Source organism: Natator depressus, chromosome 18 (genome assembly GCF_965152275.1).
Source record: "Natator depressus isolate rNatDep1 chromosome 18, rNatDep2.hap1, whole genome shotgun sequence".
NCBI classification, from domain to species: domain Eukaryota; kingdom Metazoa; phylum Chordata; order Testudines; family Cheloniidae; genus Natator; species Natator depressus.
In genome coordinates, this window is record NC_134251.1 from 6360068 (window position 1) to 6386137 (window position 26070).

At 59.2% G+C, this 26070-nt stretch overlaps 1 protein-coding gene across 2 annotated transcripts in view; it reads right to left on the minus strand.

Moving 5' to 3' along the window:
* Nucleotides 1-6813: 6813 nt before the first annotated feature.
* The window catches only part of LOC141974419 (anoctamin-7-like), a 34158-nt gene continuing 14901 nt past the window's right edge, over nt 6814-26070 (minus strand). The window contains exons 10-23 of one of the 2 annotated variants that reach the window (XM_074934123.1): nt 25114-25210; nt 24479-24622; nt 23065-23202; nt 21942-22040; nt 21315-21417; nt 20071-20182; nt 17874-17928; nt 17154-17251; nt 16473-16609; nt 15847-16052; nt 13640-13785; nt 13004-13094; nt 11411-11545; nt 6814-9957 (exon numbers count right to left, since the gene is read on the minus strand). In XM_074934123.1, the coding sequence (XP_074790224.1) occupies nt 9838-9957; nt 11411-11545; nt 13004-13094; nt 13640-13785; nt 15847-16052; nt 16473-16609; nt 17154-17251; nt 17874-17928; nt 20071-20182; nt 21315-21417; nt 21942-22040; nt 23065-23202; nt 24479-24622; nt 25114-25210 (1681 nt within the window). In that variant the 3' untranslated portion in view covers nt 6814-9837. Of the gene's footprint in view, nt 9958-11385; nt 11546-13003; nt 13095-13639; nt 13786-15846; nt 16053-16472; nt 16610-17153; nt 17252-17873; nt 17929-20070; nt 20183-21314; nt 21418-21941; nt 22041-23064; nt 23203-24478; nt 24623-25113; nt 25211-26070 lie in introns of both variants that reach the window. The other variant, XM_074934124.1, reaches the window with a different exon arrangement.

The following is a 26070-nucleotide window of genomic DNA, read 5'->3' on the forward strand; positions in this document are numbered from 1 at the left end:
TTGTCATAGAAGGCAATTAGATTAGTCAGGCATGACTTGCCCTTGGTGAATCCATGCTGACTGTTCCTGATCACTTTCCTCTCCTCTAAGTGCTTCAGAACTGATTCCTTGAGGACCTGCTCCATGATTTTTCCAGGGACTGAGGTGAGGCTGACTGGCCTGTAGTTCCCAGGATCCTCCTTCTTCCCTTTTTTAAAGATGGGCACTACATTAGCCTTTTCCCAGTTGTCCGGGACTTCCCTGGATTGCCATGAGTTTTCAAAGATAATGGCCAATGGCTCTGCAATCACATCCGCCAACTCCTTTAGCACTCTCGGATGCAGCGCATCCGGCCCCATGGACTTGTGCTCGTCCAGCTTTTCTAAATAGTCCCGAAACACTTCTTTCTCCACAGAGGGCTGGTCACCTCCTCCCCTTGCTGTGCTGCCCAGTGCAGTAGTCTGGGAGCTGACCTTGTTCGTGAAGACAGAGGCAAATAAAGCATTTTGAATACATTAGCTTTTTCTACATCCTCTGTCACTAGGTTGCCTCCCTCATTCAGTAAGGGGCCCACACTTTCCTTGACTTTCTTCTTGTTGCTAACATACCAGAAGAAACCCCTCTTGTTACTCTTAACAGCTCTTGCTAGCTGCAACTCCAGGTGGGATTTGGGCCTTCCTGATTTCACTCCTGCATGCCCAAGCAATATTTTTATACTCTTCCCTGGTCATTTGTCCAATCTTCCACTTCTTGTAAGCTTCTTTTTTGTGTTTAAGATCAGCAAGGATTTCACTGTTAAGCCAAGCCAGTCACCTGCCATATTTACTATTCTTTCTACACATCGGGATGGTTTGTCCCTGTAACCTCAATAAGGATTCTGTAAAATACAGCCAGCTCTCCTGGACTCTTTTCCCCCTCATGTTATTCTCCCAGGGGATCCTGCCCATCAGTTCCCTCAGGGAGTCAAAGTCTGCTTTTCTAAAGTCAAGGGTCCGTATTCTGCTGCTCTCCTTTCTTCCTTGTGTCAGGATCCTGAACTCGACCATCTCATGGTCACTGCCTCCCAGGTTCCCATCCACTTTTGCTTCCCTTACTAATTCTTCCCAGTTTGAGAGCAGCAGGTCAAGAAGACCTCTGTCCCTAGTTGGTTCCTCCAGCACTTGCACCAGGAAATTGTCCCCTACACTTTCCAAAGATCCTGCTCCCTTGCTGCCGGCCCATTCAGCCTCCTGCAGAGCCATATGGGGTGGGGGCAGCCACCCCTGCCCCGAGCCATCTAGCACGCCCTCCCCCCGTGGAGCCCTCTTCCCAGGGGGCTGGAAAAGCCAAGGGCTACACCTGCCCCCTTTGCGGGCACTGAAGAGGCCACGGTCGCTTTTCACAAGGGCTGAGCAACCCTTCGCCGGCTGCGATTCCTGTAGGGCTGCGAGGCCGGGGCAGCATCACCCTGCCCTGGGAGGGGCGGAAGCTCATGATCAGAGCTGCCCCGGCCCCAGACCGGGACCAGGCGGGGCACAGACAAGCTGCCGTGCTGGGGGTGGGGCAGCGCCGCTCTCCCCTGGGCTGGCACCGCTGCTCGGGGCACAGCGGGGCGGTGATAGGGTGGCACGGGGCAGGGCGGGTTGGCACCGTGATGCGATGGTGCCTGGAGACACGCTGGCATAGGGAGAAGGGGCCGGGAGGTGGCCCAGGGCTGGGTGGGCACCGCCCTGACACGATGGCACCGTGCATCCAGGCCCTGGGCTCAGCGGGGACGTGACGGGGCTGCGGGCTGGTGAAGCAGTGGGGACAGCGGTGTCCCACCCTCCGGGCGCTGTGTAAAGCTGGCGGCTGGCCCTGGCTCTGGGGGTTGGCCCCGGGCTGGGGTCTGGCTCGGCTCTCCAGGCGGGGTTCCCAGCTGGGCTCCCCCACCGCAGGTGCCGCCGGGGGTCATTTCAGCGCGGAGGAGCCAGCGAACTTCCTCCCATCGCCTCCTTCTTCTCTGCTGGGCTGTAAATCACAGGGGGCGGCCACGCTGTCCCGCCCACCCCACTGCAGGCGCTGAATTCCAGCGGCCGAGAGCCCCGGCTCGGGCGCGGGGCCGCAATTAGCCTCCTTGTTCGTGGGTTTGTTCAGATTCCCCCCAGGAGCCGCTTCCCCCGCAAGCCCTTAGCCTGGCCCTTCCCAGCGAGGGCCCTGAGCTCCGCTCCCCCAGCTCCCATCCAGCCCCACAACCCGGCCGCCAGGCACAGGGCCAAAGTCCCCCGCGTCGGCTCCGTGCGAGTCCGCCGTCCGGGCAGCTCCAGCGCACCCACCCCGCCGCTGCCCGGCTCTCTGGAGACGATGGAACCCGCTGGGTGCCCTGCCGCACGGGGCTCCGGACGCGGGTGCCCCTCTACCCACGCAGTGTCCCCAGGGCCTGTGAGAAGCCAGGGGCCAAAGGCTGGAGGGGCTTGTCCCAGCACAAGGAGGTGGAAGGGAGCAGCCACCATGCCCCCTAGGTGGTGGCAATCAGAGCCGCTCTGGGAAGCAGGGCTGCCCCTGGGAAGCGGCCTTGCTGGGCTGGGAACCGTGGGAAGGCCGATGCCGCCCACGGGCCAGAGTCAGGGGCCAGGGTTCAGTGGCAAAGCTGCAGAAGAGGCCCGGTCACGCAGGGCTGGAGCATGAAGGGGACAAGACAGAGCGTCAGGAGGCTCCCTTAGCAACACGCCCCCCCCCTTGTCTGTCTTTGCCCCCCCATCGCTCAGTTTCTCCTCCCAGCCAGCGGCGAGCTGGAGAAATGCCGGGAGATCAGTCAGCCCAGAACTCCCCTGGCCGGGGGGGATCAGACTGCCCAGGTGTTGCAGGGGGGCACTGGGACCACCCCTCGCAGGGGTCCGAGCCAGCGGGACTCAGGTCCCTCGCCTCCCAGTGATCCTGCCTGGAGTCTGGCCTCGGGGCTCCGCTTCTTCTCCCTTCTCCTGCGGCAAGGAAACCTTATGCCAGGTAGTCGGGATGCCCCCACCACGCAGCCCCCAGCAGTGACTGCAATCCACATGTGTGACGAATCGGGACTGTTCTTAATGTTTCCTCTGAATAGTGTGGGGGTGCCTCAGTTTCCCCTAGGCAGTTCTTAAGTATCTAGGGGGTGGGATAAGGGTGTATGATCGTTGCAGAGCCCTAGAGGGCAGGTGTGTGCAGGGGTCTGGACACAGAGAATGGCCGACACCCTGTTTCCTGGCAACTGATGGCCTGGCCCTTCCCCCCTGCAAGGTGAGAGCTAAAGGGTTGGAGAACAAAGGAATCAGGTGACCTTCTGGCCGGGGAAAGGGACAAAGCCCAGAGGAGGAGGGGCTGGAGGGAGTTTCAGTTTGGGGCTGGCTGGGGACATGGAGTGAAGTGCAGACAGGGTTGTCTGGCTCACTGCCCCCCAAAATGGACCCAGCTGAGGGGTCCTGTTCTCTGCACCTACAAGCTCTGTGTTAGACCATGTTCCTGTCATCTAATAAACCTTCTGTTTTACTGGCTGGCTGAGAGTCAAGTCTGGCTGCGAAGTTGGGGGGCAGGACCCTCTGGCTTCCCCAGGACCCCACCTGGGCGGACTCGCTGGGGGAAGCGCACGGAGGGGCAGAGGATGCTGAATGCTCCGAGGTCAGACCCAGGAAGGTGGAAGCCGGGTGAGCTGTGTGTCCTGCAGACAGTCTGCTCACAGAGAGGAGACTTCCCCAGAGTCCTGCCTGGCTTCGTGGGGAGCAGTTCCAGAGCATCACCCAGGGACTCCGTGAGAGACAGCAAGGACAGTGCTGAGCACAGTGGGAGCTGAGACCTCAGCTGAGTGCGGGGAGACACAGGCAGGGCAGGGGATCTGTTGGGAGTGGCAAGGTGCTTGGTAAGGAAAGTTTGGATGAGCCTAAGCAGCCTTGTGAGCTGATGGCTGTGTCTAGGCAGCAGGGTGGGAAGGCGAGGAGAGTGGAAGATGAGTGTCCCTGGACCTTACCTGTTAGCTGGGTGGAGAATTGTGACAGTGAAGGAAACGTGCCCGTGTCTGTCAGGGGTATTGACTTGCCTATGGAGGGAGCTACCCTGGTCTCCAAGCAGTTGTCTGTGACCAGCCTTGTGTGCTGGAACAAGGGGAATGAGATCCCAAGCTGTGTGTCTGGTAAAGGAGAAAGCGTGTCCGGCTCTTCTTGTCTGTGGAGCAGACAGAAGGGGCCTTTCAGCCTGTGATGGTTGAGGGTCGTGCAGTTGTCTCAGAGTTGGTTCTGGATTCAACTAAAGCCCAGGAAGGGAAGGGTCCTAAGTTTGTGTCTGCTCGGGAGAATGGCCCTGCAACTAGGTCGCATCCAGTTAGTGTCTATGTAAAATCCCAGAGACCAGACAATTGTATTTTGCCTGTTGCTAGTGTGTTGTTGGGAAAGGGTGTAGCAACTCTGTCTAATCAGGGTGAGATCATAGCCGGGGCACAAGGAGAGCATGAAGGTGATTTGATTGTGTTACCTACTGAGGGTGTGGAAACCTGTAGCAAGAAGGAAAAGATTCCTGAACTTGTGTGTGGCGAAGGGAAGGAGAATGCTTCTGACCTTTTATCTAGGAAGTCTGCAAGTTTGCCTGAAAGGGGATTGTGTAGGAATCTGCCGGATGGGCCAGAGGTAATTCTGGATGTAAGGGAGACCCAGAAAGAGTCTGTTGTTGCTCAGGAAAGTGTTCCTCTAGAGCAAGCCCTAGGTAAAGAGGGTAAAAGCAGAATTTCTGTGAGGGGTGAATTGTTGCATAGAAAAGCCCTGGGGAAAGGAATCCTCATGGAGTCTTTGCAAGCAGTTTACTGCAACTGAAGGGCGTGAAAGTGATTTAATCAAGAAAGTTTCAGTTCCTAACAGCCAGAAATTTTCTGTTGTGAATGGATCCACTGACTTTCCTGCTGAAGGATCCAGTGTGGGTAGCTTTGAGAAGGTCTCAGATGAAGTGAAAGCTGTTAAGAAAGTTAAACAGTCCTATAACCAAGTGGCAGTGTTTGGCCAGCTTGTTGGGGAGACAAGGTTGTTGAGAAAGGGATGTCTCCATGCTAGTTCTGTAAGTGAACGGTATGTGGCCCAGTTCAAGATGGGGACTCTTAACCAAGAGAGCCCGAATTGCAGCCCTCCAGACCCCCACTAACCCCCCAGGCCGCCCTGGACCCGGAGTAGTTCTGTCCATAGGATGGACCAGGGCAACCGCCCCTGGCCCACGCTTCAGGGGGACGTGGGGTCCAGGGCAGCCTGGGGGGCTAGCGGGGGGGGCTGGCACTGGGTTTTTGGGGGACTGAGTGGGAAACCACCTTTCACCAATATCCACTGCTTAGGGGCCTGATCCAGTGACTCATTTAAGTATATCTGTAGTGCCAGTGAAGTCAATGGGACAACTCCAGTTTAAACACTTTGCTGGACCGAAGCCTAGGATCTGATCTAAGCCTGAGAACAGACTTGTAAGACGTTCTTTGTGACACCTGGGGATGACTCTGGGGAGTGGCCTTTGTACCCAAATGTTTAACAACGTTAGTTATAAATACCATGCTGGGCATGTCTTCAACAACACACTCACCTAGGCGCGAGTTATATGGGCCCGTGTCGGCCCTTCTCACTGTTGTCTCAAACAGCCTCTTGCAAGGACATTCGTTCGCCTCCTAGCTGGGCTTGCTTCCCTCCCATTTGGCAACCAGGGCTGGGCATGCAACTGTGTGGACGGGTGCCACAGGGCTGGGGCGCGCTGCATTGCTTTTGTCCAGGTCCTGCCAGGTCCCGCTCTAGCTCGAACCCCAACAGCTGAGCTGTTTTGTCCCTGCTCAGGGACGGAGCAGTGGGTTTGTCTTTCTTTTCCAGAACCCAGCGATCGTGGGGAAATACAGGCAGATGGCCCATCCCACCTCAGCAGGGGAGAGGGCGCAACCGCCCAGAGCAGCACATGGCACAATGCCTGCCAGGCTGCCAGAGTGCTGGTGGGAGGGCGGATTGGCTAAACACAGGTGGGCTTCAAGAAACCATCCACACTGCGCAATGCCAGCTTGCTGAGCTGGTTACGGGATAGCGCCAGGCCAGGCCTCTGCCAGCGCGGCACCTTCTGGGCCACATGGGTTACTGACTGGGACTACACCATGCTGCCCCCACCCCAAGCACTGGCTCCGCAGCTTGCATTGGCTAGGAACCATGGCCAATGGAAGCTGCGGGCAGGGGTAGCGCGCAGAGGCCCCTGGCCGCCCCTCTGCCTCAGAGCTGGAGAAACATGTTGCCGTTTCCCAGGAGCTGCCTGAGGTCAGCACTGCCTAGAGACTGCAAACTCCCTCCTGAAGCCCGCACCCCACTCTCCCTGCATCCCAACCCCCTACCCCAGCCCAGAGCCCCCAGCCCACATCCTGAACCCCTCATTTCTGGCCCCACCCCAAGCCTCAGCCTGGAGCCCCCTCCCATACTCCTAACCCCTCAGCCCCACTGCCTAGCCCAGAGCCCCCTCCTGCACCCCAACCCCCTCATCCCCACCCCCACCCCAGAGTCCGCACCACCAGCTGGAGTCCTCACCCCCTCCCACACCCCAACCCCCTGCCCCAGCCAGGTGAAAATGAGCAAATGAGCAAGGTTGGGGGAGAGCGAGGAATGGATGGAGAGAAGATGGATGGGGACCGGACCTCGGGGAAGGGGCAGGGCAGGGCCTCGGGGAAGGGGTGTTTGGTTTTCTGCGATTAGAAAGTTGGCAACCCTCGCCCAGTCACTGGTGTTTGACTTAAGCATCTCCCAGCAAGAGAGTGGTGCTGGCTCCACTCAGTAAGAGCTGGAGATCCAGGCCCCCTGGACAAGCAAACAACTCACCCGACCCCTCACCACACAACCACGCCAGCTGCCATCAGGTCATTCCAGGTTTTATTCACCCCCCTGCACATACAGCATGACAAGGGGCTCTGCGTGGCCTGGGGCACATGCTCCAGGCAGACCAGGCTCAGCGGAGTCACTAGCATTACGTACAGAGGACTTGGAAGAGGCCGCAAAGCTTGGCACACCAGGATCGCATCGTCTGACTTGACCCTGCAGCACCTCCCTTTGGTGCTTAGGGGGACTGCAGGTGAGCCGGGCAGGGAACGTCCTCATTCAGTGGCTCCCCTTGGGAATGAGCATGCACATGGAGGAAATTCAACCAATGGTGGAAGCTTTTCTATAGCCTTGAAATTATCCCCTCCCTGCCCTGCTTCGGTCTGGCCTGGAACAGCTGCACATCACTGGTGGCTGCAGCTTGCAGCTGCAATTGGCTTGACGGGCAGCGGAGTAAGTGGCCCTGGCTCCCACCAGCCCAGCCCTGTGTTGACCTATCGCCCTGTCCCATGCACAAACTTAACTTGCTGTAAGTGTCGAGACCCGTGTGGTACAAGGGTGGTAGCTTTGTAAGGCTCTTAGATTGAAACATGGTTGGTGACCACGAATAACTGGGGGCTCTAGGCTTTGCCTTTCTCCATGGAAAAGGCTACATTTTTGTCATGCAAAAGCTGGGATTTTAGCTAATGTGCTTCCAGCCTGAGAACGTAACCCCAGGTCACGAGTTCTGGTTTCTGCAAGACCCGCTTTTGCAATCAGGGGGTCTTGAAGCCTGGCAGTTTGGTAACCTGGCGGTACCGAGATAGTTTGACTGTACAGCTGTATAGGGATTGTTAAGAAATTATCCGTGCAAATTATTAATGTTAACGACCGGCAGTTTGGTTTTGGACACCGGGAGTGCCATGCATGGATAATGGACAGGGAAAACCTTAGCTGGCCACAGAGAGGGACTGAATATGGATATGTAGCCCAGCAGTTACAGAAAGGATGGGTCTAAAAAATCGACTTGAAGTCATGATATTTCAGGTTCTTTGGGCTCCTGATTCAGGGCTTCTGAGGTGCTTCCATTTCCCATTCATCTCGTTATTGCATCCGAGTTGTTAGGTGTAAGTGTGCTACCTTAGGGCTTGAAAGCCTTGGGTCTTTATGGAGCTTTGTGCTCTTTAGTTATAACAAGGTGCGTGCTCCTTGGGGGGTCTAATTTATTGTGTCCTCTGTTGTGAACTGAGCCAGAACCCTAGCCCAGTTTGGTAAGGACCTGTGCTCATCACTACATCCCTGGCGCGGGGTCAATCCACAAACATTCTAAGTGTGAGAAACTGACAGCCCGGTTCTGACATGGGGACAGGACGTGACAGTCACAGAGGCCTGGGTGTATCACTGGCTGCTGGCATCTATTGGCTGCCCCCAGCCTCTCCTGCCCTCCTCACCAGCCAGCCCAGCCCGCAGGAGCTGCTACCAAACTTCTCTGGACGATCTTGGCTCAGAAGGTAAGTGAGCTGGGGCTGGCAGACTAATTCCACCAAGAGCCTTGGGAGGAAGGGAAAAGTTGGCACAGTGTCTCTGTCTCTACTGGTACCTCCGTGCAGCCGTGAAAGGAGCCGTAAATTGCACCAGCAACTTGGGCTATGGGCCCACTAGGGCTCAGACCCACTGTGTGCATCGGGGGGATGAACAACAGGACAGAGCGGGGAGATGTCTCACTGCTCCTCCCTGGGGCAATGCATTGAAGCATTTGCACCCTTCCAGCTGCTGCTCTGTGTCCCGGAGCGGCTCGCCTCTGAATGGAGTGACCTTGGCCTTACAGCCAGCCCCACTCACAGCGATTAGGAGGGTCCGCGGCATGGGTCAGAGTCAGCCGGACGCATGGGGCCCCTGCTGCTGATTGCCTTAGAGCGTGACCAACTTTGGACCCATCACCACCCGTCTTGGAGGCAGCAAAGCGTTCGCAGGCTGGGGGCGAGCGAGGGGCCCACTGGGCCAACTCAGCCAGGAGCACACCTGCAGCCAGCTCCAGGTTCCTCCTCCGGGCTTGGAATACTCCACACATGCCATCTGCCTCATTAGTGACACCCAGGCCAGGCACATGTCTCCGAGTTCGTCGAGCCTCGCCCTGGCACTCTGGAGGTCGAAGGTCATCCATGGGGCATTGATGGGCCACTGCTGCCTTGCTGGCCCCTCTGGACAGCTCCGTGGACCCTGCCGGTGGCAAGTCACCTGATCAAGTGTGGAGGGGCCCCGGTCACAGCCAGCTCTGCCTTCTCATCTGTCAAGCCCCCGGGGGCTGCTCCCCGCCGGCGCGGCTAGCTCATGCTGTTGGATGAAAGGCTGCTTGCTGCACTGGGTGGAGAGGCAACGGCATGGTTAGAATTCAACCAATGGTCTTGGCTCTGGGCCGGATCCTGCAAGCGAGGGGTGGGGAGGCCCCTTGCGTTACAGGATTGGATCCACACAGTAGCACTGTAACTATAGGGGGTGGCTAGATTGGGGGTAAGGGGGCAATAAAATCCTGCAAGCAGGGGAGAGGGTAAAACATGGGTGCTGGTGCCTCATTCCAGCTCTGGGGGGGACACAGACCAGGGAGGTCTGAAGGAGCTAACCGGGGCTGTGTCTGGGTGGGGGTGGCATTTCCCCCCTGCAGAACTGCACTCTTCCTCCAGCTGATGTAAACCCACGACTGCTGCAGTGATACACCCAAGTGCCCGTTCCTCTCTGGCCTCCAGCTCCCCTGTGGCAATGAGTTCCACAGCTCACACATGAAGAGCTCAGCTCTATGAAAGGGTCTCATACACCAGCAGTTCTCAACAGGAGGGCCACAAACCCTTTCAGGGGGGCCGCGGGGCCTTGCAGCTAAAACCCAGAGCCTGAGCCGCAGCACCTCCCGCAGGGCTGAAGCCAGGAGCTGCGGGGTTGAAGCTCTGATCCCTGGTGCCCCCTGAGGGGCTGAAGCCAGGTGCAGCAGGGCTGAATTCTGGAGCCCCGAGCCCCGGTGCTCCCCATGGGGCAGAAGCCCTGAGCCAATGGGCAGAGTTGAGGGGACACGGGGGTGTTGCCCCCCCCCAAAAAACTACAATGCAATGCGAAGCGTTCTGGAAACTCCCACTCCATGTGTCTCAATCGGGTCGGACCCCGCTTCTCCGTGTTTCTCACGCACCATCCTGTTCATTCGGGGAGCAGCAACACCACCCTAATAATCAGACCAAAATGGGAATGAAGAGAAAGGAGCAACCCCCTGCGGGGGGGGGCCCTGGGAGCGGGGGGGGGCAGTTCCCCACCCTGGCACACAGCCCCCTTTAGCATTCAGATGGCAACATTGCCAAACCCACTTTGCCCACAGTGACCTAGCAGACGAATGCTGCTGATGGGGCCCACCAGGAGGGTGTGGGGATGGGCCAGGGAACATTTGGGCTGTCTGGAGTGAGCCAGGGAAAGGTGAGCGCCATGGGTGTGTATTGCACAAACACAAACACACACCACAGCAAGCAACAACAATCGAGAAACAGCAGCAGGAGCTGTTCCCAGAGTCTGTCTTACGGGGTGCTGGATCCTAGCCCAGACTGCCCCCAGAGCCCATTCCAGGTGAGCAGAGAGATCCAGTCCGGGTTAGTCACCTGGCCTGCCCTAACTGCAGATCCCACTGGCTAAACCCCCCTCCCCCGCCCTGTTACAGGTGCAGGGAAATCCAGGACCGGAGTTTGTGTTGCCCGAAGAGGATTCTGGAGTTGAGGGGAAGTGATGGAAATGAGCCAGCTGGCAGAACCAAATCTGCCTCTTAGTGGCAGAGTGGGGCAGACACACATCAGGAGGTGGTGTAACCTATGAATTGAAGTTCACTGGTAGGTATCTGGCCCACAGACCTTGAGGTACCAGCAGGCCTAGCGCACAGCCCCAGCAGATACCCGCGTTGCAGGATCTGGCACCGAGGCCAACTGTTCCCGACTGCCGAGTCCTGAAGCGACCAATCAGCTCCCACCCACTTTGTGACAGGAAGTGGCGAGCTCTATCCCAGGGATCAGCTGGCGCCCGGAGGGCTAGTGCAGGAGCCCACTGCACTCAGAGATCTGGGGTCCCAAAGGTGATACGAGCTTGGCGGCTTCTGCTTGACCCTGGCAGACGTTTGTTCGTATCACAAAACCCCTGCAAGAGTGCGGAGCAGACCCTGGTGCTCACGAGGCCCGGGCTGGAAGAGCTGGGGAACTGATGCAGATGAGGGTTGTGGGGTAACAGCGGAGTTGGGGGGGGCCGGACTGGACAGATGGGCACTGAAGTGCACCGGCAGAGCTGGGCGTGCGGAATCTCACACTTGTCCATGCTGCACCCGGCAGGAGCCAGAGCTCTGAGTTCCTCACTTCGCTAAGTTAGCGCAGAAGAAAACTCAGCCTCTCCTGATGCGCCATCGCAGAGAGCCGGTGGCGAACAGCTGGCAGAGGGCAATGAGGTAGCGAGAAGCAGAGCGATTCCACGCACGGGGCCAGACCTCAACTGTCCCCGCTCCCAGCCTCTCCAGCCCAGGGCCTCCCACTCCGCGGGTCTCCTGTTAGTCACTCGCTAGCCCGCGTCTGTTTCACAGAGGGACAAGGACAGCCACGCGTCCGCCGGCTCCTCGCACACTGACCTGGAGAAGCTGACTCGCGACTCACCGTCAGCAGCACCTCCTGGTTATCGGCCAGCGCCTGCTTGGCTAAGTAGCGCTCTCGCTTCATCGTCAGCTCCAGCGACCCCGGGACATCGGGCACCAGCCAGTCGATGAGGCGCAGGAAGAAAAAGACAACGTGCTGATGGGGCGGGGGGAGGGGAGGCGAAGACAAACGGACAGAAAATGAGAAGCAGGGACAGATGGACAAAGAGAGAGGCAGAGAGGATAAAGCCACATGGAAAACAAGAAGAAAGGACAAGGTTCAGAGAGGCTCTATTCGCAATGGTCCTCTATTGTTAGTCCTGGCCAGAGGGGAAGGCTGGCCCAGTGGTTAGGGCCTGAACTTGGCACTTAGCCTTGTGGGGCATCAGGGAGTCATGAGGACAGACACATTGACAACCGTGTGGGGCTCAGGTACTAGAGTCCAGGGGCCCTGACAGCTACGCAGATCCCAGCCCTACAGCAAAGGAGGGCCGTCCACCCAGCCCCACAGAGAGCAGCCGCTCGCCTCCAGCCCACAGGCTGCAAGCCACTGGCCTATTCACTGAGACTGTTTTATGGTAACACCCATTGTTTCATGTTCTCTATGTATATAAATCTCCCCACTGTGTTTTCCACTGAATGCATCCAATGAAGTGAGCTGTAGCTCACGAAAGCTTATGCTCAAATAAATTGGTTAGTCTCTAAGGTGCCACAAGTCCTCCTGTTCTTTTTGCGAATACAGACTAACACGGCTGCTACTCTGAAACCTGTTTTAAGCAGTAGGCAGGGTGCTGAATGTGGCCTGGTCCCAGCCCTGCCTTTCAGGCCACACTGGGCACCGTCCATCCCCTCCCTTTGATTCCCTAGCTCCTGGCCCAGCCCAGGTCAGAATCACCCCCAGTCGACGTCTGGGCACCTTCAACACCTCCAGGTTTACCCTCCAACCAAAACTCTGCATTCCCAGATCTGGGAGCTTCATACCAAACCGCCAGGGGCAGGGAGCGTCTGTCAGATCCTAATGCTACGGTCACACACATAACAATAACGAGGCCTCTCGCCAGAGTCCCGGGGCCTCTGCTCCAGCTGGGCTCGGATACGCAGCACCGATTCATCGTCCAAGTGTGTCATGGACAGTCATGAAAGTCCTCCAGGTGGGGGCGCTGTACAGCCGGCCTCGCTGGCATGTTCCCTGCGCCTCTGGAGTGAGCCAGGGAGGGCGGAAAGTCAGGTGAAAATGCCAAATAGTTGGAATGGGGCAGGAAAGACCTTTTCTGGTCCTTGGAAAGGAGCCACAGCTCAGGTCTGGTTCAAGCTGGGGTCTCGGGGTGAGGTTTGTGTGCCCAGACTGGTTCCTCTGCCCTTCATTGCAACCCCCACCCTCGCCCCCCGGAGGTTTCTGATCCACTTGGAAAGAAATAAGCCAGGGTGATGGGCATGGTCCAGGACCCTAAAGCGACCCAGCAGAGAAGAAGGGGTGGCCCTACCTCTCCCCGCCTCGCTCTCAGCTGCCCGGCCTGGCCTGGGTCCAGCAGGGCTGGCAGGGGCTCTGAGCAGCACAGGGGGCCGGTGGGAGGATCGCCGAGCCCACGCCTGCACGGTGCTGGCCGAGGCTCACCTCGAAAGCGATGATGAAGCCCAGGCGGATGGCCAGCAGCTTCCAGTAGAAGAGGGTGTAGTTCCCATTGGCATCCCGGAAGGCTTTGTACCTGGACGGAGGGGCAGCAGCTTAGGGGGGGCTGGCTCAGTCCCCCGCTCGTGAGCCTCACCTTGGTGGGTGGGGCGAGGAAAGGTTACTTGACTGATAGCCCTGGCAGCTCCCACATTCCAACCCCCCCAAACTAGAGCCCCCCAGGGAACAAGCTGGGAGGTCAGGCCCCACGGCCCAGTCAGCCCAGGGTCCCTGCTGACCTGCCAGTGAGTGGCCAGCCGGTGCCAAGGGCGGGCGGAGCCTTCCTGGCAGCTGCCCTTTGGCAACTGGATGGAGACCCACCAACCTCATCTCACACAAGCCCCTGAACCACTGCCCCTGCTACCAGCCCCAGCTTCATTGCACCCACTGACCCGGTGGTGGACGGCTCCAGGCCCAGCCCCAGGGAAGCCTCTGAAAATGGCCTTGGTTCTGCTCAGCTGGGGAGAGAAGGGTCTTAACTGCAGCTCCCCATCACCCTCCCCCCTCGCCCACTCCCCAACCCCCTGTGCTGTCCCTCCCCTTTCCCCATCGCCCCTCCCACCACCTCCCCGTGCCGGGCACCTGCACAGGGTGTGGTTGCCGGTGGCCACGTAGCGCAGGGGGGAGTAGGCCAAGGTGAAGCTGACGTAGCCCTGCAACTGGCTCTCGTGCTCGTACTGGTAGAGGAGCCGGGGCAGGAAGTCCGAGGTGAAGGCGATGAGGAAGGCCTGAGTGCGCGAAGGACGGGGGTCAATGGCGAGTCATCCGGGACGTCCCCCCGTTCCCCCTCCCCAGGCGTGAGAACAGCTGAGCCAGGGTTCCCCACCGTGGGGCGCACGGGGCTGCCACAGGGCGGGTTGAAGGCTCGGGCCACAGGCTGCCCTGCTGGGAGCAATGAAGGAGAGGAACGGGGCTGGCAGGGGGAGGAGAGCAGCCAAGTCAGTGCAGGGTTTCAGGGACCACATAGAGATGGTGACCTGGAAGGGACCTCCATCTAGCCCAGTCTCCTGCCCTGAGGCAGGACTAAGTATCATCTAGACCAGCCCTGGCAGGTGTTTGTCCAACCTGCTCTTTAAAACCGCCACTGACCGAGATTCCACACCATCCTGCGGTAACTTGTTCCAGTGCGTAACTGCCCTGACACTGCGGGAGTTTTTCCTAACGTCTGATTTGAACTTCCCCCTTGCTGCAATTTAAGCCCATTGCCTCTTGTCCTGTCCTCAGAGGTTAACGAGAACAATTTATCACCCTCCTCCTTGTAACAACCTTTTATGTGCTTGAAAACTGTTCTCATGTCCCCTCTTAGTCTTCTCTTCTCCAGATTAAACAACCCCAGTTTTTTCAATCTTCCCTCGTTGGTCATGTTTTCTAGACCTTTAATCATTTATGTAGTTCTTCTCTGGACTTTCTCCAATCTGTCCACATCTTTCCTGAAATGTGGCACCCAGAATTGGACACAATACTCCAGTTGAGGCCATATAAACACGGAGTAGAGCGGAAGAATGACTTCTCATGTCTTACTTACAGTATTCCTGCTTATACATCCCAGAATGACATTTGCTTTTTTTGCAACAGCGTTACACTGTTGACTCATATTTAGCTTGTGATCCACTCTGACCCCCAGATCCCTTTCCGCAGCTCTACCTCCTAGGCCGTCATTTCCCATTGTGTGTGTGCAACTGATTGTTCCTTCCTAAGTGGAGTACTTTGCGTTTGTCCTCATTGAATTTCACCCTATTTACTTCAGACCATTTGTCCAGATCATTTTGAATTTTAATCCTATCCTCCAAAGCACTCGCAACTCCTCCCAGCTTGGTATTGTCCACAAACTTTATAAGTGCACTCTCTGTGCCATTATCTAAATCATTGATGAAGATATTGAACAGAACCAGACCCAGGACCGATCCCTGAGGGATCCCACTCGTTATGCCCTTCCAGCATGATTGTGAACCACTGATAACTACTCTCTGGGAACAGTTTTGCAACCAGTTATGCGCCCACTTTATAGTAGCTTCACGTAGGCAATATTACTCTAGTTTGTTTATGAGACGGTCACATGAGACAGTATCAAAAGCCGAACTAAAGTCGAGCTACACCACATCTACCGCTTCCCCCCACCCACAAAGCTTGTTACCCTGTCAAAGAACATTGTCTCTCAAGTCACCTAAGACCAGCTGGAAGGTGTCAGGTGGCAGAGATCAGAGAAGGGGATTGGGAGCCACAGGGAGACATGTGGGAGCCTGGATGGGTGTCACAGGGCGCACCTCCGACCCCAGGCCCCTAGAGAAGCACCAAGGGCAGGGAAAGCTGGGGCACATGGTACCCTGCTCTGGCCGCCTTCTGTCTTCAGATCCCATCCCCAAAGCAGACAGGACACAATGCACCCTCACCTTCACCGGGGGCACCGCTCCTTTAGCAGCTGGGCTTTGTCCAGTGCTCTGGGGCCCCTGCAGAGTCCTTGGGCTGCATCAGTATCACTTGCGGGTGATTAGTGTACGAAGGGCCCTGTGTGGGTCCCACCCCACGCAGCTCCTGCCAGGGACAGGCCAGGGGCAGGCAGCCAGCAGAGGCAGCTGGGCGAGAGGGAGGAAGGAGGGTGCCAGGGAAGCAGCAGGAGGCTGCTCCAAGCAGGGGGGCAGTGGGAATGTAGGCAGGGAGCCAGCAGGGCATGGAACTGGCAGGGTGAGTCAGGAGAGGACAGGGCATTGGATTGTTCCAGGCGTGCTCAGTGCCTGGCCTGGGGATGCTGTGGCTGGGAACGGCCTCCGAGGAGCCGGCGCTGCACTCACGTTGACGACGACGGAGATCTGAGCCAGGACCTCCAGGATGAGGAACCAGACCCCGATGTCCTGGGTGCGGTAGGCCACCGGGCGCCGGTACTCGCACACAAACTTCTGGGCGTCCAGGCGGATCTCCACCCAGTTATTGAGCAGGGCAAAGAGCGGGGCCAGCGGGAAGGCAGCTACGAAGATCGTGATGAACCCGAACTGCAGCACTGCAAGCCCAAGGGAGCAAGGAGTGAGGTGGCCGCTCAGCCAGGGTCTGCTCCCCCATCGCCAGAAGGATCCCATGAAGCGCCTCCTGCTGGGAGAGGCTGGGACTGGAGTACCTGGGCGCACCTCTCCACAGCCAGCACTTCTGCCCCACTCCCTACAGCGCCTCCTGCTGCAAATGGCTGGGAGCTCCCCCAGCCAGCGCTCTCTATAGAATGAATAGCTTTTAGTTATAAATCAAACACCTTTCAGGCCTGGTCCTGGCTCTCCCTCCAGCCGCGGGGCTGGGTATACAGCTCCCCGCATTAAGGCTGAAGCTCCAGCGACCTGCGGTCTGGGATTTCCACGCAGGCCGAGCCAGAGTCTCTGGGCACCAGCGGCCAGTGCGTCTCCTAACCCGGTCGGCTGCGCCCCTCGCTCACCCATCTCCAGGTACTCTTCAAAGAGCCCCTCACACTCGATCAGCTCGTAGTCCTCTTCCCAGCGCGGGGGCTCCTGGCTGATCTGCGTGCCCCGCACCCTGGCCAGCTTGCGCTTCTGCTGCCAGGCCTTCAGCTTGCTGTGGAGAGGGGAAGGGGGACAGGGGAGAATCCATGGGCTGGCCTAGGCGTGTGTGTGTGGAGGGTGGAGGCTGCTTTTACACCAGCCAGTGGTGGTGAGGCACATGGCCATGTGCTGCGTCCTAATCTGTATCACACAGGTGCTGTCCAGGATTTCCCTGCAACCATCACAGGTGGAAACTGCCATCTGCTAGAGCCATGGGTCAGTGCCAAGAGCCCCCCAGCCTGGCCAGAGGAGAAACCCGCACTGGATTTCTGAGCCATCCAGACTAGGCCCCAGCTCAGCCCCTGGAACCTCCTTTTCCAGTCACTGAACGGACAGATGCACGCAGGCTCCTGACTGTCACCGAATGCTCTGGCCACTTACAAGCATGCCCCCCCCCCGCCCCCCGCCTTCTGGCTCCTGTCTGTGCTGCCCTGACGGTTCCCAGCCCTATGGGATAGGGTGTAGCCCAACACAACCCCAACAGCTCCCGGCCGCCTAACACCAAGCCAGCTGGTTTCCTTCCGCTGCCCCATCACCAGGCTCCGCCGGGCACTCACGGGATGACGAACTCCTGGATGTTGCCGATGATCTGCTTCCCCACCATGATGATGAACAGCTGCTGTGCCAATTCGATCAGGCACCCCCCGGGGCCGCACTGCAGGAGCCAGGAGAGACACACGGTCACTCAGGCCATGAGCAAAGGGCAAGCTCAGCTGGGCTGGCTTAGCTCAGCAGCTGGCTCGGCCTGCACGTCCCCAGTGCAGAACAACCCAGCCAGACCCAGCCCTGGGGGAGAGAGACCTGAGCCTCCGGAGGTCCAGACCCCACACGCTCCCAGCACAGGCCAGAGCAGCTCCGCGCTGGGATTGCACGGCCTCTCCAAGGGCAGCCCCAGCAGACTCACAGCACGGGAGCCCCCACCCCCCGGGGTCCGTCTCGGCCTGGATCCCATCTCAGAGAGCGGCCACTGCCAAGTGCAGTGATCTGCCCCGGGCAGAATTGTCTGCCTGGCAGCATCAGAGAAGCCCAGCAGGGTCCCTAAGGCCGTTGCAGTGGGACATAAGAGGAGTCTCCTAAGGGCTGGGCATGCTGAGGACGGGGTGGAGGGACCCCAAGGGAGCAGGAAGTCTGGTTGGTAAAGGATAAACCATCAAAGCTCTTTGGAGCGGGGACAGGCTCTTTGTTCTGGGTTTGTACAGCACCTAGCGCCCTGGGGTCCTGGCCGTAGCTGGGGCTCCAAGAGGCTCCCTGTGGTGTCCCCCGCCCCCAAGACTCACCTCCTCATTCCTCAGGCCGAGCAGCGTACCGTACTGCCCAGGGTACCCCACAAACCTGCAGGGACAGGAGAGGCCTGGTCGGTTGTTTCTCTGATCTGTGGCAGGGCAGGCATTGACTGGCTCATTTCTCACCATGCCTAACCACTGGGGCAGACTGCTGAGGGGGGCGGGCTCTCCGTCTCCTCAGGGCTTCGGAGCCAGCCCGGCTGCCTTCCTGCCTTAGCCAAGCACAACTGCATGGGCCCAGCCCAGGGGGACCTCCTCAAGCCTGTGCCATGCAGGGCGGAGCAGACGACCCAATGGCCCTTTCTGGCTCCGCATCGCCTTGCTCTTGCCCAGGCTGTCCCAGAGACAGAGCCCCCCCGGCACTGGCTGCCCCTCCCAGGAAAGGAGAAGAGGCAGGGAAGGGACAGGGGGTGGGTGTGTTGGGGGCAGGGATGCGACCCTGCAAGGCATGTGAGATAGCTGCAGGCAGGCGATTCTTCGGGGAGTCTGCTGGACATGAGCCAGACCCGGCGGTTCTCTCTGACCCTCAGGCTGGCCCCCACGGCCTGCGCTGACCCCTGTCGCCACAGGGGGCCTCCCTCAGCCCTAGCCTGGATCCACCGCAAGGAATGGGCCCGCCGGTGCTACAGCCCTGCAGGACCAAAGGGCTCGAGAGAGGGGTCATTCAGCAGCATGTCACTTCCAGCACAGACTCCCCCCGCCCCCCGTACGCCAACAAGTGTCACGTTGGCCGTGGGTGCCCGTCCCCGTCTCCTCTCTGAAGCAGCAGCTGCAGCCCAGACTCAGCCCAACCCCTGCCCTGCAGGACGGTCCTGCCAGGGACTGGAGAAGGGACCTAACCCGCAGCCTCTGACATGCCACATGTGCTTCCCCTGGGGGGTCATTCATGACTGGGGCTCTAAGGGCTCCCCCTGGTGGTAGATTTAATCCCTGCAATCCTCCCACCAGCTGCCTAGATTTCGCATCAGTCCCTGTTTGTGGGGGCCAGGCTCAAGGTCGGGGGTTTGAATTCGGGGTAGGTCAGGTTTCTGGTTTGTCAGTTCCCAGCTCCAAAACCAATGTCACCTGCACTCCAGCGATGGGAGACGGAAATCAGGACATGCGGGAGGTTTGGGATTTTTTACGCGTAAATTCGGCGTTAAGTCACCTGCTCCGAAGACTTGCATCTGCGGCTAGGAGAGTAGGGCAGCAGCATCTCTGAGCCAGCCAGCCGGCTGGTTGTGCAAAGCCCCTCGGGGATCTGACCCTCTTTCAGATGGGGGGGAGGGGGCTTCCCATGAAATCTATGATGTGTTAATAATTATAGAGGATCCTGGCAACCCGGGTGAGGACCCACAGGAAGAGGGCAGAGCAGTTTCATGCAGGGCGAGAGGGGGTGATAGATTCAATGGCGTATTCATAAACCTCGCCCGCATGTGATTTTGGGGGGGAATCTCCAAGCCCACAGCTGAACAGTGCATCCATTGTGCAGGGGCATCGGCAGACACATGGCACAGGGATCCCGGGCATGACTGAAGCAGCCAGATGTTCCACAGATGAGTCACAACTGCCGTTTTGGTCCTCCCAGAGTAACCACATCATTCCTCCCTGGCTGATCACTGTGCACCTTGGGTCCAGCCCCTCCCTACACAGGATGTGATTGAACTGGGGGTTGGCAGGCGGCTCCAAGGGGGGGGTTCCCCTCCCTAGGAAGGGGTGTCAAGAGCCAGCCACCCCTCCCCAGAACTTATCTCCACGGCCAGGGTCAGAATGGTGTTTGGAAGACACAGAATTAGGGGGAGCACAACATACCATATGGCCACCCAGCATGCTAACATGTGCCAAGCACAGCACACGCTGCCATATAGGTCAGGCATGCCGACATGCATGTGCCATGTGCAGGCGCATGTGCCATCATGTAACACGCTTACGGCTCACGCGAGCGTGCCTGCACCGTGTACGCGGTGCCACACACGCTGGGCACGTTTACCGGCGTCATTCGTGTTACTGCAGTGGAACGTGGCGCGGCTCAGGGACAGAACGTCTCTCAAGTGGCCGCAGCCTCCAGCTCTGCCCACGGAGCCCGGTTCCCCACTACACCGGTCCCCTCTCTCTCTGCCTCAGGGAGGCCCCGGACCAGCCTGCCTCACACGTGATCCCTGTCACCCGGGCCCCTGGCCCACAAAGCCGGGAGCAGCACACCATCTCGCACCTGCCTTTGAAGAAGGCCACGTAGAAGGGGGAGGAGTAGAAGTTGACGAACTGGAAGATGAAGACTTTGAAGGTGAAGGCGTCCTCGTGCAGGGTCTGGGTCCGGTGCATCTCTGCGGAGGGGACACAAGGGGGCGGCGTCAGGAAGTTACACATGGGCACTGCCCAGCGGCCACGGTAGCCAGTCAGCTCCCCGGGCCAGTGGGCATGAGACTACGGGAGGGAGCGTCACTTCCTCTGCCACTGAGGATGCCCCCTTCCCTGCACTCCACATCTGAGACAACCCCAGCTCACGCTGGCACCTCCTGCTGACAGACCAGGGCTCAGACCCTTACAGGATTCCTGCAACAGTTTCTAGTCACAGCTCTGCCATCAGGGCTGAGCCGGGCACAGGAGCAATACACGTCCACATGGAACCCACAGTACAGGAGTCAGGGTGTTTGTCCCACTCTAGTGACTGGTCCATGTAAGAGGGTAAGAGTCTACTACTACTGCCAGCTTATGGAGTTGCTCCTTTAGCTCAAGTGGGAAAGGCGCTTTTGGCGCTGAATGCCCCCGTTTCAATCCCCCTTGACAACCGATGGTGGGAGGGCTGTTACACAAGTCGGTGGCTGGGGGACTCGAACGCCTATTGCATGAGGTTCTCTCTCCAGCAGGGCCCCTAATGACGTGGGCTCTCAGCTGGCCTGGCTGTAAAGAGGATACAGGCACTCGCAGGACCTTCGGTCCCAAGCAACGCCCTGCACAGACCAGTGGAAAGGGCATCAGCCAATCAAAAATTCCATACGCCCACTGGTGACCTTGGTGCGGGGCTTATCCCAGTGGGAGTGACCAGCTGGGTCCCGCAGAGCCCGCCCCTTCCTCCCACACAGGGGACGGGCCGAGGTCTCTGTAGCTGAATTGGCCTGGCATGGAGGAACCATATTTATTTCAGCAGAGCTTGGATCTGTGATACAGCCTTTCCCCGAGCCCTGCCGCTGCCCCCACCGCGTTCACACAGCACGGCTGGCACCCAGAAGGTGGCCAAGGCCAGGACGTGTCAGACCTTTGCAAAGGTGCAGGGTGCCCCCCAGAACTCGCCTGAGGTGGCACCATCCAGCCCTTGAAGCCCCAGAAGCCAGAGTAGCCACGCTCCCACGCACACGGCTCCGGGGCTGGGCCTAGGCTGAGGTCTCTGCAGAACAGTGGGAGCAGCCCGGGGGGAGCCCCAGCCAGGCAGCGCTGCCAATGGTTTCTCCTACTCACCCCACCGGGTGAGCTTCTCCGCCAGGGAGGTGTAGACCTGGCTCATGAGGAGGATCAGCACCAGGTTCACCAGGGTGCTGCTGATGTTCGCTATGTTCCCAGCCTGTAAAACAGCGAGACAAGCAACGCGCTTCCCTCCAGGGAGCCTCGCCAGCCATGGGAGCTTCCCGCGTCGCGACTCACCCCTGGCTCCTAGCCAGCGCCAGCTCCCAAAGCTCTTCACAAAGGAGGTCAGGGTCACGAGCCCCATTTTACAGATGGGGAAACTGAGGTGCAGAGCAGGGCAGTGACCTGCCCCAAGGCAGAGCCGGGAATAGAGCCAGGTCTCCTGAGTCCCAGGGCAGAGCACTCGCCCCATAGCCCTGCCCCAGGTCCGGCTGAGCCCTGGCATAGACTTTCCGGGTGGGCTCCTCTCCAGCAGCTGCACAGTGCTGGCTGGGGCTCCGCTATTCGCGGCCCTAGGAGCTGCCGTCCGCCAACGTGCCCTCCACAGCTAGGTGGCCAGCAGCTGGGTCCAAGCAGGGTCCGTCAGAGCTCCCTGGGAGCTCACAGCACCCCAAGCACAGCAGGACCACAGGGCTGTCCGGGAGGGGGTGGCTCCGAGTCCCCGCAAGGCACAGGACTCACCTGGGTCATGAGAATGGCATTGCCCGTGTGATACATCATCACGCTGACGATGCCCCGGTACATGATCACGGAGACCAGGAAGATCATCACCACGCACAGCTGGGAGGGGGCAAGGGGAAGCCCAGGCGTAAGCAGCAGGAGGTGGGCGGCCCGGCGCTGGACTCGGGGAGTGGACGGCACGCGGAGCAGCGAGCGCCCCCTGCTGGACTGCTCCACTGTGCCAGCGGGGCGCAGGCTCTCAGCCTCCTGACCTGCCAACACCTGGCCCGGGCCTGCCCTGGGCTCGATTCTCTTGTGGGGCTGGGTGAAGTGAGGGGTCTCTGGGGCCCGGGGTTGGTGTCAAACACTCTGGGGGGGAGTGTTAGCACCCCCATGCGGGTCTCGGCGCAGCTTTGGGGGACACTCTGTCACTCTGCCAGGCCGCTTCACCACGTTTCTGGTGGAAGGAGCCCACCCCAGGCGGCCGAAGGAGGACAGATGTCCCGTGGAGACGGGCAGTCCATCCTTCCCACCCGCGCCAGGGGCTCCTTTAACGGGGGGCTTCAGGAGAGTGACCCCTGCTGGGGGAAGCTGGAAGTGACACCCGATCCAGGCGCTGTCTGCTCTAATCACCTCCATTCTCTTTGCCACGCCTGTTAACGATCAAAGCTGTCAGCACCCAGCCCAAGTCGTGGGGCCTCCCTCGCAACCTGCCCGTGCTTCCCAGCTCTGCCGGGGTCCCTGCACGCTGCGCTGGGGGGGATCTGGGGCGGGGGGATAGGGAGCCCTTTGGGCCTAAGCTTCCCCAGGTCAGCGGGGTTTAAATTCACTACCACCATGGCTGGCATGAGATGAGTTTTCCGGGTCTCAGTCCCGGGCGGAGAGGAAGGCTGGCTTGGGGACAGGGCCCGAGCTAGGAGGCAGCGGAGCGGTGTTCGGTGCCAGAAGCCTGTGCTCCCGCTAGGAGAGGAGGGAAAAGGGCTGGAGACAGGAATCGCCGTCAGCATTCTCCTCGCCCTGCTCCGTGGCAGATGAGTTTGAGCCCCAGCCAGCCAGTTCAAAGAACAGGGCAGTGTCCCACGCGGGCACATCTCCACCTCACCCAGGCAGGGGATGTCAGTCCGGGCCCTGCCCTCCTCCTTACCATGATGATAATGGCCATGGAGCCCGTCAGGACGCGGGAGAGGCGGTCCCGCCTGGGGAAGTACGGCTCCTTCACCCCCGTGATGGGGTTCTGCTCCATCCGCGGGGCCATGGCAGCGAACTCAGGCCTGGGCCGCTCCTGCAGGAGGGGAAACGGAGCCAGAGGGGGATTTAGCCCCCATTCACCTGGCATGACTGGTGTGGTTCCCCCTCCCAGGGCATCCCCGCTGGGGAGAGAACAGGTTCTGCTGGACTCTTCTGGACAGCTGGGCATCCGCAGGCGTGCCCAGACCCTGCAACCTCCTTGCTGAGTTAAGTGTAAGTATCGTGGGAGTTCCCAGCGTTACAACCGCCGGTGTTTGTGTCCTATTGTGGGAGGGCAAGTGACTTCTTTTCGGGGGAAATGGGGCTGATGCAAACTCTGGGAAGGTTCCGTGCTTCAGAGGACACTGTTAAAACAAGGGGCCAGACACGCTGAAGTAGCTTCCCTAGGAAATCTCTAGGAGGAGGCACCTACTCTGTAGATCTCCTTTCGGCGCATCACCCTGCGGGGGCCTTTTGTCCACTTAGGCCCTATTCAGGGGCTCTCCAGAGAGGCTAAAGGGGTGACTCTCACCCTCACGGGGGTGCTAGTTCTGAGCATAAGCGGCGCAGAAATTGGGAGTCCAGGAGAACCTCCTAGGGGAGTTGAAGAACTAACCACTAGCCACAGCCCTGGTTCGAGTGGGGCGATCTCTGCTCAGCTGTTTAGCACGTGTGCAGGTTCCTTTATTGTTTAATCGATTTTCCCTGCAATGCTTTTACCATACGAACCAATGTGCTTGCTGAGGAAGAGCTGGGTGGTGCCGTATAACTTCAGGCAATGCACCATTTGCAGCCTCTGGAGAGAAAGGAAAGTGCAAACGCTGGCCACCTGCCAGCCTGCTTTGCTGGGCAATAGCACTATGTAAGCAGAGGGCTGCACAGCCTGGAAATACCCCAGGCAGCAGGGAGAGAGACACAGGTCTCCGCCCAAGGGAGGGGACAGCTGGGGAGCAGAAGGGTGGGGGCTCCTGGTGGGCTATTGAGGGGGATACAGGAATGGTGCCACCTGCCAACTCAGTGCCACTGCTGGGGGAGTCGGTGCATCACTGTGCTCGGCCCTGCTCCCGTGTCTGGGACTGGTGCCAGTTAGTGGTTGGAGGCCTGAAGAGAGAGAGTCTCCTTAAACGCCACTGGTCTGTGCCTGAGCTTTGGGGCAGGAGGTCTCATTCCCTGCAGGGGGAGGCGTGTATCCAGCCATAGCCCCCTCTGGCCTCAGGGAGGAGACGGAAGGATCCCCGATGCACACACTTGCACCCATCCTGGCCAGCAAGGTGGCCTGACGGCAGACGGACAGAGCCAGCCGCGGTGGATGGATGGTCGTGGGAACCCACCTCCTCCTCTTGGAAGTCCATGCAGTCCCAGTGGTGAGCCAGTGTGGCGCTTTTCCTCTTCCAGTACTCCAGGAAGGTTACGGCCCAGAAGGACATGAAGACGCTGAAGAAAACCGTCCCAGGGTGATCAAACAGGTACCCGACCTGCAGGGGCACAGAACAGAGGGGCCACACAGCCTCTTCACCAGACGCAAAAGCCCTTTCCCTCTGCACATGCATTTACATCTTCACCGCCTCCATCTCACACCTCTAGCCTTGCTTCCTATAGCGCCTCCTGCTGGTGTGGGGGTAGCTGGACGCTCTCCTTGAGCCGGTGCCCCTACGCCTTTCCCACCTTGAGTGGGACAGGCTGGCGCTAGTTCCTGGGGCCGACACTACTGTGCCATTTCCTACAGCGCCTCCTGCTGGGAGATGCTGGGACTGGAGCAGCCAGGGGCTCCCCTGCAGTCAGAGCTCCAGTCCCCTCCCCACAGCTCCGAGCAGCGCCAGCGCGGGGAGCTCCAACACATGGCTTTGTGGGCGTCTGTGCAGGGAAAACCCCGAAGGTAGGGATTTCTCACTGCATCGAGCTGGGCCCCCTTGGGCAGCAGGGTCTGGGCCCTGTCTGCATTAACCCCCAAGCAGCCTTCCCTTACCTTAGCCATGGGGCAGATCTCCGAGATGTTCCAGGTCTCACACGTTTCGCAGAGCGGACACATGAGGAACTGGCCTCCGCTCTCACAGATCTCCTGCCTGGGGGGAGCGAGCACAGGGCTGGGTTAGCAGGGCCCGGCTCCTCAGGAGAAACACAGGGCTAGCGCTTCACCAACCCCACCCCCACTGCATACACGCACACACATGCACAGATCCCCACATGCACCACCATGTGTGCACACATGTACACATACCCGCACATGCATGTGTCTGCACAGACACACAAGTTCTTGCACAGGTGTTCTCATCAGGGAGCTCCAGAACAACCTGGGATGGAGTCAGCAGTAAGTGCCCCGAACTCCCACCCAGCCTCTGAACTCGGGCGGGGAGAACAGCCAACATCTCTCAACGTCCACCCCAGAGATGGAGCTCAGGTTCCTCAGGCTCGGCTTCATCCCAGAGACACACAAGTCCATCCCTCCACCCACCCACCCAACCGTCCATCCATCCATCCATTCACACACCCATCCATCCATCCGTCCATCATCCACCCACCCATTATCCACCCACACACCCATCCGTCCCTCCACTCCCCCACCCCCCCACCGGTCCATCCATCCATCCAACATCCACCCATCCACCTATGCATCTCTTCACACACCCGTCCATCCAGCCATTCCTCCATACATCCGCCCAACTACTGATCATCTCCCCACCCGCCATCCTATGACCCATCATCCCCTCACCCACCCACCCACCCACCACCTACACACCTACCCACCCAACCTTCTATCTATTCACCACGTATCAAAGCACCTCGCTGTTTCGCCCCCACCCCCTTTCTTCTCACAGCAGTGACCCTATGGCTTTTGCTAGGCCTGGGAGCGGAGAGTGACGGGAGCTGCTGGAGTAGCCCCCCCCCCCCCCCCGCAACTGCCCTGCCCACCGGCCCTGCGAGA